Genomic DNA, 13,230 nt, shown 5'->3' with positions numbered 1-13,230 from the left:
ATCCCAACCTCCATTGCTATGTTTAAAGTCCACCTCTGGGGAACACACAGATTGAGTGTTCCAGATAACCCCCTTCCCAGTCCTGCTTGACATCTGGCCAGCAGGCTGCATACCTGGATTTCCTGGGACACTGGCTGGGGTTTGAGGAAAGACCTCAGCACCCAGCTGGCTTCAGGATGAAGCTGGCCACTGGCTTCTTGATTTTGTGGCTCAGCCTGTGGGGTGGCCCAGCTCGGAGTGACCCCAGCCCTGATGCAGAGGAGTCCTATTCAGACTGGGGCCTTCGGCACATCAGGGGCAGTTTTGAATCTGTCAACAGCTACTTCGATTCCTTTCTGGAGCTGCTGGGAGGGAAAAATGGAGTCTGTCAGTACAGATGCCGATACGGTGAGTGCATGCGCGGTTTCTCTTCCTGGTGGGCCTGTGAACAGTGGGAGCAGGGTCTCAGTCTGTCACACACTTTTCCCTGCCATTCACCTCCTAAGTCGGTTTGCCAGATTCAGCAAATAAAAATACGGGATTCCCAGTGAAACGTGCATTTCAAATAAACAACCAATAATTTGTTAATATATTTGAAATATTTGGGACACACTTACACTGACAAATTATCGGTTGTTTATCTGAAATGCACATTTCACTGAGTTTCCTGGATTTTTGCTAACAAACTTACTCCAGGGGAACGGCTTCATTTTAGTGAGCTTGTTGTGAGGCCATTACTTAGAAACAAGAAGTATGGGTGGGGGTCGGGGAGAAAATGAGGAGGTCTTCGTGAGGAGTTCCTAGGGATGAAAACTTGAGCTGAACATTCAGAGAAAATTCTACTGGGAGGTGAAACAGCTTCCTCAGTCACTCTGTGCAAAGCTTGGAGATGGATTCTTCTTTCCTCCTAATGTAGTTCACACCTCCCTGCCAGCTCTGTCAGTCCCTGATGGGCATCAGTGTGTCCGACCCTCCTAAGAGAGCTTACGGAGTATGACTGCCTCAATCAGCAATGGCAGGCCTTCAGGGATTAGGAAGGGCTTGCTGCCAGCTGTCTCTGCCCACCAAGGACCAGGCCCTGAGCAGGTCTCAGACTGTCCCTCAGGCCTGGCGTCAGATGTACCGTTGTGAACGGGTAGGGCACTACCCTGCCTGAGTTGTAAAGAGGGTACGTGGGAGCCAGGGTGCACTTCCAGCTGCCAGGAATTGTCCCTGGTGTCAGTTCTTCCTTCTCCACGCTAGGAGTCAATTTAAGGGCAGCAGGAAGCGGGGGCCCTGGACCTTGCTGCTGGGAGGCAGGAGTAACTTCAAAAGGGGAGGAGAGTGGTTTTCGAAAGCATGCACGGTTTCATATAGCATTAGTTTTATGGTTTACGTTATCAAATATTTCATCATGGGATTGGAGATGGAAATGGTGAGTCAGTCTAGCCTAGCAGGAAAACATTTAAGAAATATTTTCTCCAAACACTTTTGAGAAAGAGAGAAAGAGAGAGAGACAAAAAAGCTGCATAATTGCAGGACTCACCCAATCAGTCTCACTCACTCCCTTTTTACCTGTGAGCAGGGGACATCACTTCCTTACAAACCATGAGTGACTCAATGGGTAATCCTTGAGGCAGAACCAAAAATCTTGCAGCATAAAAGTTTGAACCATATACAGTTATGGCGAACAAAAGAGTCGCATCTTCTATGTGATGATCCCTTAGGGCAAAAAGCCATCTGCGCTGGGCCTACCTGGGCTCCTGGCCCCATCTTCGGCCAACATGGGTTGGACAAAGGCAGAGGTGACTTGTCACTGGACTGTGCTCACCTAGTTTGCATCAGTGGTGCAGGGAGGGGGTTAACTCACTTCAGGTATTTCTTCAACACAGGTGCTATTTTCCTTCCTAGAGGCGATAGGAGACTTGGGTCTGTGGTTTAGCAAATAGATAACCACGGGGATTGTTTAGGAAAACAAGAGTCAAACCTTCTTTCTTCTCTGGCAAAACAGCATTAAAAGATTTCAGCAAATTTTGGTTGCAAGTACCTGGGCAGGGGCAGCAGCTACTAGTGGGGGATGGGACAGTCAACAGAGACATTGCTGGAAGGCAAATAACTCCACTCACTCTGAAAACAGAACCTGTGCAAGGAGGGGCCTGAAAAACATACAAAATAGGGGGTTAAGCCTTATTACCTTTGGAACTTAGTGGAGCCAAGAACCTGGAGGCCATGGCCAAACGGCACAAAATATCTTCTCAGGTTGATTATGAATCAAGCAATCTTTGGAACAGAAAATACCTAATAATTAACTGGGTCTCTCTGTCCTTTTTCAGTTTGCTTTGTGGTACACTTCTTGTGCACCACGCCTCTATCCCCAAAGCGGTGGTTGTCAAACTCCTCTGCTTTGAAGTCTCTAGTGGGCTTAAAAAGACTGCTATCTTTCCCCACCCCCCACCACATTTCTGATTGGGTAGGTAGGTAGGTCAGGGGTGGAGCCACAGAATTTGCATTTTTAAAAGTTCCCAGGTGATCCTGGTGCAGGACCACATTTTCAGGAAAAAAAAAAATCAATTTTAAAGGTTACAATCTTTTGTCAGAGGAAATAATTTAGCAACAATTAGTCTACCAAAAAAATTTTTTTTCTATTTGATAAGTACTTAACCTCTACTTAAAACCATAGTTCTCTATCTTGGCCCTGTACTTACCAGCACCTGGGGGTCTTTAAAAACTCCTGTGCCCAATCAGAATCTCCATGGGCTGGACCCAGATGTCAGTATTTAAAAAAAATTTTTTTTATAGGTGTTTTTTAAATGTTTATTTATTATGAGAGAGAGAGCGAGCACAAGCAGGGGAGGGCCAGAGAGAGAGGGAGAGAAAGAATCCCCAGCAGGCTCCGCACTGGCAGCGCAGAGCCTGATGCTAGGCTGGAGCTCATGAACTGTGAGATCATGACCTGAGCAGAAGTCAGACGCTTAACTGACTGAGCCACCCAGACATGCCCAGATTATCACTGTTCTTAATGTTTCCCAGGTGATTACCAAGTGTATGGAGCACTATTTTAATAGGTCTTTCATGGAGAACTTCAGCCTGTAGGTTGTTCTGACAGATGAAGGTGTGTTTGTGGCCTGGTAGCCTACAACATTGTGTCAGCATTGGTTTCCCCACTTCTTAGATCTACAGCAGCTTGTTTTCATGTCAACACATAAAATCTGTACTTGTTAAGGATCAGACTGTAAATACAATGAGATTCAGCAGGTATTAGTAGCAGATGCAGCACAGCTGCTATAAGGGTATGCACTAATGTGATCAAGATTTCCTCTTCCTGCTGCCAGAGATTCTGATTCAATAGGTCTGTGGTAGGACCCGGGAACTGCACGGGAGGCCCTCGAACTAACTAGGCTTTGAGAAATACTAGTAATGGAAAAATCATGGGTTTGAAGTGGGTGTGTGTGTGTGTGAATTCCATTGCTGGTGACCTTGGGCAAGTTATCTAACTCTCTCAACCTTTGTTGACTCATGTTTTTTTTTTTAATTAAAAAAAATTTTTTTAAGTGTATTTACTTTTGAAAGAGAGAGAGAGCATGAGCTGCAGAGCGGCAGAGAGAGAGGGAGACACAGAATCTGAAGCAGGCTCTAGGCTCTGACCTGTCAGCACAGAGCCTGATGCAGGGCTTGAATCCACGAACTGTGAGATTATGACCTGAGCTTCCTGACCTGAGCCAAAGTTGACCCTCAACTGACTGAGCCACCCAGGTGCTCTTGTTGACTCGTGTTTATAAATGTTAGTAACACCTACCTTGCAAGGTTGTTATAAGAATTAAGAATTAGTGCTAGGTATGGAGCACGGCAGGTACCGAACAAGTTTTATAAATGTTATGAGAAATATGGCCTGGTAAACAGGTTAAATACGCATTCAGATTCTTCCAGTTCTCTTTCAACATAAACACACACACACACACACACACACACACACACACACACACACAAATCCCACAGGCTGGACAATACCTTCTCAGCTTCTGGAAGAAATCATCAAATGATAATTTAAGTATTCTGTGCTTTTATGAAGGAGGAGGGTCTCTGCAGCAGAGTTTGTGTGTCTTGTAAATTATGATTGAAAGTACTGGTCCAAGGACACCTGGGTGGCTCAGCTGGTTAAGGGCTCAGGTCATGATTTTGGCTCAGGTCATGATCTCACAGTTCGTTGACACGGAGCCCTGCGTTGGGCTCTCTGCTGGCAGTGTAGAGCCTGCTTGGCATTCTCTCTCTCTCCCTCGCTCTCTGCCCCTCCCCCACTCACGTGTGCATGCGCATTCTCTCTCTCTCTCTTTCTCTCTCACAAAATAAATAGAACTTAAAAAAAAAAAAAAGATACTGGTCCACACTCATACTTTGATAAAAAGACCTCATGATAGAGGTGCCTGGATGGCTCAGTCAGTTAAGCATCTGACTTTGGCTTAGGTCATGATCTCACAGCTCGTGAGTTCCAGCCCTGTGTCAGGCTCTGTGCTGACAGCTCAGAGCCTGGAGCCTGCTTTGGATTCTGTGTCTCCCTCTCTCTCTCTCTCTGCCCCTCCCCCCATCGTGCTCTATCTCATTCTCTCTCTCTGTCAAAAATAAATAAACATTAAAAAAAAGACCTCATGATGAATTTCTTCTTGGGTTTAGTTCTAGGAAAAAAAGTATCTCTAAATATCTTTTAATCTGTTTAAAATCTTAGAGCAAAATTTTATGAACCTGTGAGTTCGTATCTTTTTCCAGGGAAAGGATTCACATCCTTAATCAGATTCTTAAGGGGATCTATAGCTTGAAAAAAGGAAACAGCTACTGGTTTAGAGGCAAAGATTGTTCTTGTGCTAGGGTGACCAACTGTCCGGTCTGCTGGTGGCTGAGGGGAGAGGCGGGGTTGGGGTGGGGATTCCTGGGACATGGACTTTCAGTACTAACACAGAGACAGTCCCAGGCAAACCAGGACAAGCTGGTCATCCTCCCTCCTGCAGTAACTTAATCTGTTTTAGTAACTGAAATAGAGTTTATTGCTTCAGTAAAATTGTCAGAGTTCTGCTTTGTTCCCTTGGTGTGTTACTCATGCTGTATTTGAGTGTTTCTGGAAGGACATACATTTCAAATAAAGTAGTCTGATTCCTTAGTAGATCTCTAGCAGAGCAAAGCTCCTGCAGGAGCCAGCTGGGTGGGGAGAAGGGACACACCCTCCCGGGAAGATGTAACCCTTGATCTGGGTAATAAAGCACAGAAGTTTTTATTGTTCTTTTCAGTGACAAAACTGAGAGGGAAGAAAGGTTGGGTCCAGGAGGCAGTGTGCATGCTTGTGGTAGAACTTGGGTTTTGTGTCTAACCCTCCTCTTAAATCTCCCTCATTTGTCTTTTGTGTCTGACGTGTTTTATGGTGTCTCAGTTTGTTCGGAAGGTTTTAATTTTCATAAGATCAAGTCTGTCAGTCTTTTCCTTTATGGCTTCTGAATTGTTTGCCTTGCTTAGAAAGCCACACTCACAACATGATTATAACAACCTTTTGCTAGTTTTTTTCTGTGAAAGCAGCCATGTCTAATATGTAATAAATGAGTGTTTCTGTGTTCTAATTAAACTTTTTTACAGACACTAAAATTTGAACTTCATATAATTTTCACGTCACAAAATAATATCCTTCTTTTGACTCCCTCCCACCAATTATTTAAAAATATAAAAACAATTGTCAGCTGGAAGGTTATATAAAAACAGGCAATGGGTTGGTCTTGGGTCATCGTTTGCGAACCCTGAATTAGAGGATCAAGTTGTCAGCCTCCCAATTCTATAAATAGCCAAAATCAGAAAATAAAATTAGTCTGTGGGCGTAGTCCATTATTGATGCCCAGACTCAAAACATCAAACTGTAAAGACTCATTGCTAAGCTCAACTCAAAACTACTCAAGCTATAATTTGAGGATATAGTAAATTATTTCTGCCCAGATTCAAACCATGACCTTTTTTCTTAGAACTTTTCCTTCAAGCTTCATTCCTAGATAGAATTCCTGCAGCTATCATAAACTATTAAATAAATACAAAAATTAAAAATAACCAGCAGGACAGGTGGCTAGTGTCTGTAGTTGGCGTTCCATTAGCTTTCAAACTGGGATATCAGAATTTTATCTTCTATGAGTTATCAAGTACAAAAAAGGTAGAGGGAAACCCAGGAAACTGCACAGAGTCTTCTGCAAAAGCTCTTTATCAACAAAATTATTAAAGGTGTAAGTTTCATCATAAAAATTATGCATTAGTTTCTTCATTAAAAATGTTCCTCCTGACTTCTATAAAGCTAGTATGTGTAGAACATTTGTAAAGGAACAATCCAAAGAAAAAATAAAATCACCATAATATTACCTACAAGAGACAATTCACATTTAATCTATGGCATAGTATGATTATTTTCATATGTGTATTTTGATTAATAACATTACTTAATACATTTTACCCATTCCCCAACTCCCAGTAATTCTGGCACACACACACACACACACACACACACACACACACACACAGAGTAGGTTAGTAGGGTATCATTGGTAGGGTACATTTCTCAAGAACTTTGAAAAGTAATGCAGGGATTACTGGTGGGCTGGCAGACTCCATCAACAAGCACAGTACTTCTCCATTATAAATAAAAAATGTTAGGTGAAAATAAAACATTAGAAAAGATACGCCCTCAAGCTAGAATGGAATACATGGAAACTTATAAGTTCCATTGAAGTGGAACACTAATTCTAAAGTAATGAGCAGGAGCTGAGCTAAAACCCTTGGGGTTTTTAAGATCACATGTAGACTCTAGGGGCTGAGGAATGGGTTTTAATACTCATACAAAGAGAGAAAGAGTAACTTTCACTTGTAAGAATTGGGAATCTGGAACTGAACAGTCTGTATAAAGCTTAAAGCCCGAGGAGCTGCCCAGTCTGTTTAAAATGGGTTAGAAAATATCTACCCAATATTTCAAGAAAGTAGCAGGGATGATTTCCATCCACCTGGGGCTGAGACTTAAAGGGGGAATAAAGAACATCCACCAAAAAATCACTACTCCAAACATATTCTATTCACACATGTAGCATCTGAACTTAAACAGTTGGCCTGATGTGAGTTTCCCAAGCTGAGAAATTAACATAAATACTAGTGTCTCAAGGATCTTAAGGCTCCTAGAGCCACAGCAAAGGTAATTGAGGAACCAATATGTAGTACATGACCCAGGGCACAGAAATTCCTTCAGGAAAAAAAAGCCCTTCTGAAGATAAGGTCTTACTGAAAAATTATACACTATGTGAAAAAATAATCAGGAGGGAGAGACAGCAGACATTAAAAAAATGACTTGTATCCCAAAGACTGGAGATTATAAAAGAATATTTGAAATCATTAAAGAAATAAAACAAGGACTAGAAAACATAATAAAAAGACAGAACTCGGTGAAAATGAATGCATAGATTTAAAAGAAGAATCAAATTGGATTCCAAGAAGTGAAAATTATAGTTCTTGAGAGAGAAAAAAAACAGCAGATGGGTTAAATAGCAGATTAGTGAACCTAGAGAGAATTAGTGAAATGGAAAATAGATTTGATGAGCTCGACAAAATTCAGCACAGAGAGAAAAAAGATGGAAAATGTAAAAGAGAGGTTAAGATATACGAAGGACAGAATTAAGAAGATTCATCATTCAGTAGTAAGAACCCCAGGAGAAGAAAGTAGGGAGTATGAAGAAAAGAAAATATTCAGACGGTGGCTGTGAATTATCCGAGGTGAAAGAAACCAGGTCTTCAGATTTTTCCAATCAAGATAAGGATATACAATCCACATCTAGATACAGTGTAGTGAAACTGTGAGGATGTGGAGAAATTGGAGCCCTTGTGCAATTGTAACCCTTGTGTTGGGAAGGCAAAATGCTACAGCTGCTGTGGAACACAGTTTGACAATTTCTCAAGAAGTTCAACATTGAACTACCATATGACCCAGCAATTCCACCACGTAGGTATATGTATGCCAAAGAATTGAAAACAGATATTCAAACAAATATTTTTGCACGCAAGTGTTCATAGCAACACTCTTCACAATAGCCAACAGATGAAAACAACCAAAATGTCCATCAGTGGATGGATGAATAAACAAATTGTGGTATATTCAGAGAATGGTATATTATTCAGCCATCAAGTGAAACGAAGTACTGATACATGCTACAACACAGATGAACCATGAAAACATTATGTTAAGTGAAAGAAGGCATATATATTGTATGGTTATATAGTGTATGGTTCCATTTATTCAAATATCCAGAATAGGCAAATCTCTAGAGACAGAAAGCAGATTAGTGAGGGGCGCCTGGCTGGCTCAGTTGGAGGAGCATGCAACTCTTGATCTTGGCGTTGTGAGTTTGAGCCCTATGTGGGGTATAGAGATTACTTTAAAAAAATCTTTAAAAAAAGTAGATTAGTGCTTACCAAGGATTGGGAAAAGGGGAGAATAGGAAATGACTATTTAATGAACATTTGGTCTCCTTTGGAGGGTGATGAAATGTTTTTGGAAGTAGACAGAGACAATGGTTACACAACACTATGAATGTACTGAACACCACTGAACTGTGCACTTTAAGATGGAAATGTGAATTTCACCTAAAAAAAAGAAAATAGACTTCATCAAAATTAAAAACTTTGGGTATTCAAAAATACCATCAAGAAAGTGAAAAGACAAGGGGCTCCTGGGTGGCTCAGTCAGTTAAGCGTCCGACTTCAGCTCAGGTCACGATCTCAGGGTCCGTGAGTTCGAGCCCCGCGTCGGGTTCTGGGCTGATGGCTCAGAGCCTGGAGCCTGCTTCCAATTCTGTGTCTCCCTCTCTCTCTGCCCCTCCCCCATTCATGCTCTGTCTCTCTCTGTCTCAAAAATAAATAAACGTTAAAAAAAAAAGAAAGAAAGTGAAAAGACAAACCACAAAATGGGACAAAATATCTGCAAAGAAGATATATATGTGAGTGGCCAATAAGTACAGGAAAAGATGATCAACATAATTAGTTATTAGGAAAGTGCAAATCAAAATGACCATTAAATACCACTTCACACTCATTATAATGGCTGTAATAAAAAAGACAGATTATAACAAGTAGAGGAGAGGATGTGGAGAAATTAGTACCTTTATACATTGCTGTAGGGAATGTAAAATTGTGTCACCACTTTGGAAAATAGTCTGTTAGTTCCTGAAAATGTTAAACAGAGTTAGCATATGACCCAGAAGTTTCATTCCTATGGGGGAAATGAAACCATATTGTCCACACAAAAATGTTTGTGGCAGCATTTTTCATATTAGCCAAAAAGTGGAAAAAATCTAAATGTTCATCATATTTACTTGGCAATAAAAAAGAATGAAATTCTGACACACGTTACAACATAGATGAACCTTGAAAACATTATGCTAAGAAGCCAGAAACAAAAGGCCACATATTGTATAATTTCATTTATGTGAAATGTCCAGAATAGGCTAATTTACAGAGATAGAAAGTTGATTAGTGATTGCCTAGGGCTAATAGATAATCCCATCTTGGAAGCAACATACCTCCACTTCTGCCATGTTTTCTAGGTCGCATAGACCAAGCCTGGGACAATATACAAGGGCATGAATACCAAGAGACTGGGATCGCTGGGTGCCATCTTGAATGATGATCTCATACACTCATTTTACCACAGAAACAAATACCAAACAGACTGTGGCAGAGACTGCTTATTGTATCCTAATGTCTTCCCCTTTGTCCGTAGTAATAAACCCCTCCCTACAATTTTAAGCTGGGCTCATGGTGCCTACACTGAATAAAAACTTCAATTCCTAGCCCATTTTTGACAGTAGATATTGCTGTTTGATTAAGATCTGGCCAAAGGGAAGCAAGAGGAAGTGATGTCTAATTTTGGAATGTGTTTATTAAAGAGAGGAGCTATGACCCTTCTAACTCCTTCTTTTATCCTGCTGTTTGTAATATGGATGTGTTGACTGAAGCTCCATCTTGAACCATGAGGGCCAGGGTTGCATTCCAGGGCTGGTAGAGCAGAAAGTTAGAAGCAGTGTGGGTTCCAGAGAAGTGTAGATTTACCATATGAGCCCTATAATCTTTAATTCTGGGTTATGATATATTCTATCTTGTTTAAGCATCAGAATAATACAATATGTTGGAGACAGAATAAATATATGGTGAAAATGAATACTCTATTGAAGGACATAAAGGAAGACCCAACTAAATAGAAAACTGTACTATACCGATGTTTGGGAAGACAGAATATTATAAGAAATTCAGTTATCTCCAGGTTAATCTATAAAGTCAATGTACTTTCAATCAAAATCCTACACTATCACTTGTAGAATTTACTAAAATGACTCTAAAATTCATTGCAAAACTATAGGTCCAAGAGTAGTCAAACAATTTTTAAGAGTAATAAGGAGTGGCACCTGGGTGGCTCAGTTGGTTGAGCATCCGACTTAGGCTCAGGTCATGATCTCATGGCTCATGAGTGGGAGCCTTGCGCCGGACTCTGTACTGACAGCTCAGAGCCTGGAACCTACTTCAGATTCTGTCTCCATCTCTCTCTGCCCCTCCCCCACTCAACACTGTCTCTCTCTCTCTCTCAAATATAAATAAACATTTTTTAAAAAGTTAAAAAAAGAATAATAAGGAGGGAGGTCCTTAAATCATAGACTTAATATCTAAAAATTAAAACAGAAAGGGGGGTGCATAGGGAGCTTCAACTGTACTTGTAACAATTAAACAGATAAAATATGTATAGTAAGTTTGGCTAAGTTAACATTTATTATGTTTGTGTAGTGGGCTCATGGATGTTTGTTTCTCTGATTTTCCTTCATAATACCAAATAATTAAAAATAAAATACCTTGTAGGAGAAGGTAAAAGAAAAGAAAGAAAAAATAAATGCTATATGCCTCACTCTGAGGATTAATTCTTAGCTTATTTCCTCAGTCTTATGCTCTGTCTTGCGTCTCCTAAAAAGGGGCAAAGGGTTGTGATAGAAGAACATGGGCTTTGGAGACATAAAACAGGAAATCTGGATTTATATCCTACTTCCCCCACTTAATACATGACTTAGGCAAGTCACACGCCCCCTTAGTCCCATTTTCCTTATCTGGATAACAGGATGAAAATGCTCACTGCCAAATTGTCCTGCAGGGCTCTCTCTCTCTCCTTTTTAAATTAATTGTTATTTTTTTATTTGGGAGAGAGAGAGAGAGAGAGAGAGAGAGAAGCAGAGAGAATCTCAAGTAGGCTCCATGCTCAGCGCAGAACCTCAGGCAGGGCTCAATCTCAAGGCACCGTGAGATCATGACCTAAGCCGAAATCAAGAGTCAGGATGCTTAACTTACTTAGCCACCCACCCAGGTGCCTTCAGGGTTCTCTTTCCCAATGATGACTACCATCATTAACATTGACAACATTTCTTTCTCAATAATTGAAAGATTATAACATAACTCAAAAGCCATGTAGGAGAAACCAAGAAATTCAAAGCCTGCCAGATGGTTTCTGCTTAGTTCTATGATACAAAGTCTCACATACTGCATGGTAATTATTTCTATGCTCTTTGATCAATAATGCTTTGCCTACATTTATGGAATCTTGCAAAATTTCCTTCAAGATATTCTGAAAAAAGTTTTGTGGTACTGTTATAATTCTTATTTGTTAAATGTGTGATCAGGTAGTGTTCTGCTTTTTCTGTGCATGGCGTGTGGTCTTACAACGGATGGAGTAAGACACCTTGAGTTTTGGTTCCATTTTTCCATGGACCTTACCTTCAAAGTCATGCACTTAAGAAACATTAGAATTGTTAGTAAATAAATGCTCATAAAATTCTTTAAGATTAGGAGAGAAACGCCAACCTGGCATGAAGATTATTATCCTTTTATGACATTATCGTCGTCGTCACCATCATTGCCACCAAATTTGGATGTGAATATCTGGTGAGAAATGATGACTTAAAAAAAAAATTTTTTTTAATGTTTATTGAGAGAGAGAGAGAGAGAGTGCAAGCAAGCGAGTGGGGGAGGGTCAGAGAGAGGGAGACACAGAATCTGAAACAGGCTCCAGGCTCCAAGCTGTCAGCACAGAGCCGACCCGGGGCTCCAACTCACAGACTGTGAGATCATGACCTGAGCCAAAGTCGGATGCTTAACCAACTGAGCCACCCAGGCTCCCCAGAAATGATGACTTTTAAAGGAAAAATTGAATATGCTTTAAGATAATTTTTATTTGATGAATGTTCCCAAATGTTTAATTTCTAAATATTTCTTCCTGCTTCTTTCCTCTCTTTCTCCTGCTAGGAAAGGCACCAATGCCCAGACCCGGCTACAAGCCTCAGGAGCCCAACGGCTGCAGCTCCTATTTCCTGGGTCTTAAGGTACCAGAAAGTGTATGTACCGCCACAATTATTTTCTTAGTTGATTGGTTTTAACTAAGACAAGTCCGAGAGTTCTCACTGATGGGAGTGATCATTTATGGAATATAGTTTTAATGTTTATTTATTTTTTAGAGAGAGTAGGAGACAGAGTGCAAGCAGGGGAAGGGCAGAGAGAGAGGGAGACACAGAATCCGAAGCAGGCTCCAGGCTCCGAGCTGTCAGCACAGAGCCCGATGTGGGGCTCAAACTCACGAACTGTGAGATCATGACCAGAGCCAAAGTCAGATGCTTAACCGACTGAGCCACCCAGACATCCCTAATTAAGTATTTTAAATTGGATTCAGAGTAAGGGAGATAATTTTCAAAGAAAGTATCCAATATCCTCTTATCAAGGATACTTGTCCCTCAGATAAGACCTTGTGTAGTGAACTTTAAAATCACCACTGCAAATACCAGCCAAATATTAGGGGATCGAACATAACTTCATATGAAATCTGACAAGTGTGACTTTTTTAAATTAATGAGACTTTCCTATGATGTCCTGAAGCCATTGGCACTGAACAGTGAGAGCTGGTTGCTATATTGTCAGGACTTTTGCAAGTGGTTGACCTCATGCCTGGTAGCACCAAACCAGCTCTGTTTAGAGTTTTAAGATCATAGTAATCTGCACACACACACCCCCACACAAGCATGCCCCATCCCCACACACACATCTAGCCTCCGGCTAAACACTTCTCATCACACCAATGGCCATTTCTCAAGCTACTGGCCTCCCCTGAAAACAAGTAATAAACTGATTTCTTTCAAGACCTCTTGGGGGCCCTTTTATCTTTTTTACTTCAGAAAAGATGTGTTACATAAA

General features: G+C 41.0%; 1 protein-coding gene across 2 annotated transcripts in view; it reads left to right on the top strand.

Annotated features, from left to right (window-relative positions):
* The first annotated feature begins 176 nt into the window (after positions 1 to 176).
* The window catches only part of PLA2G12B (phospholipase A2 group XIIB), a 31,285-nt gene continuing 18,231 nt past the window's right edge, over positions 177 to 13,230 (top strand). For both annotated transcript variants that reach the window (XM_042908409.1, XM_042908408.1), the window contains exons 1-2: positions 177 to 387; positions 12,292 to 12,380. In XM_042908409.1, coding sequence (XP_042764343.1) covers positions 177 to 387; positions 12,292 to 12,380 — 300 coding nt within the window. The remainder of the gene's footprint in view (positions 388 to 12,291; positions 12,381 to 13,230) is intronic.

The sequence above is a fragment of the Panthera leo genome, chromosome D2 (assembly GCF_018350215.1).
Source record: "Panthera leo isolate Ple1 chromosome D2, P.leo_Ple1_pat1.1, whole genome shotgun sequence".
Lineage (NCBI taxonomy): Eukaryota > Metazoa > Chordata > Mammalia > Carnivora > Felidae > Panthera > Panthera leo.
Note: the sequence above shows the minus strand (reverse complement) of the source record. Positions and strands in the feature narration are given on the sequence as shown.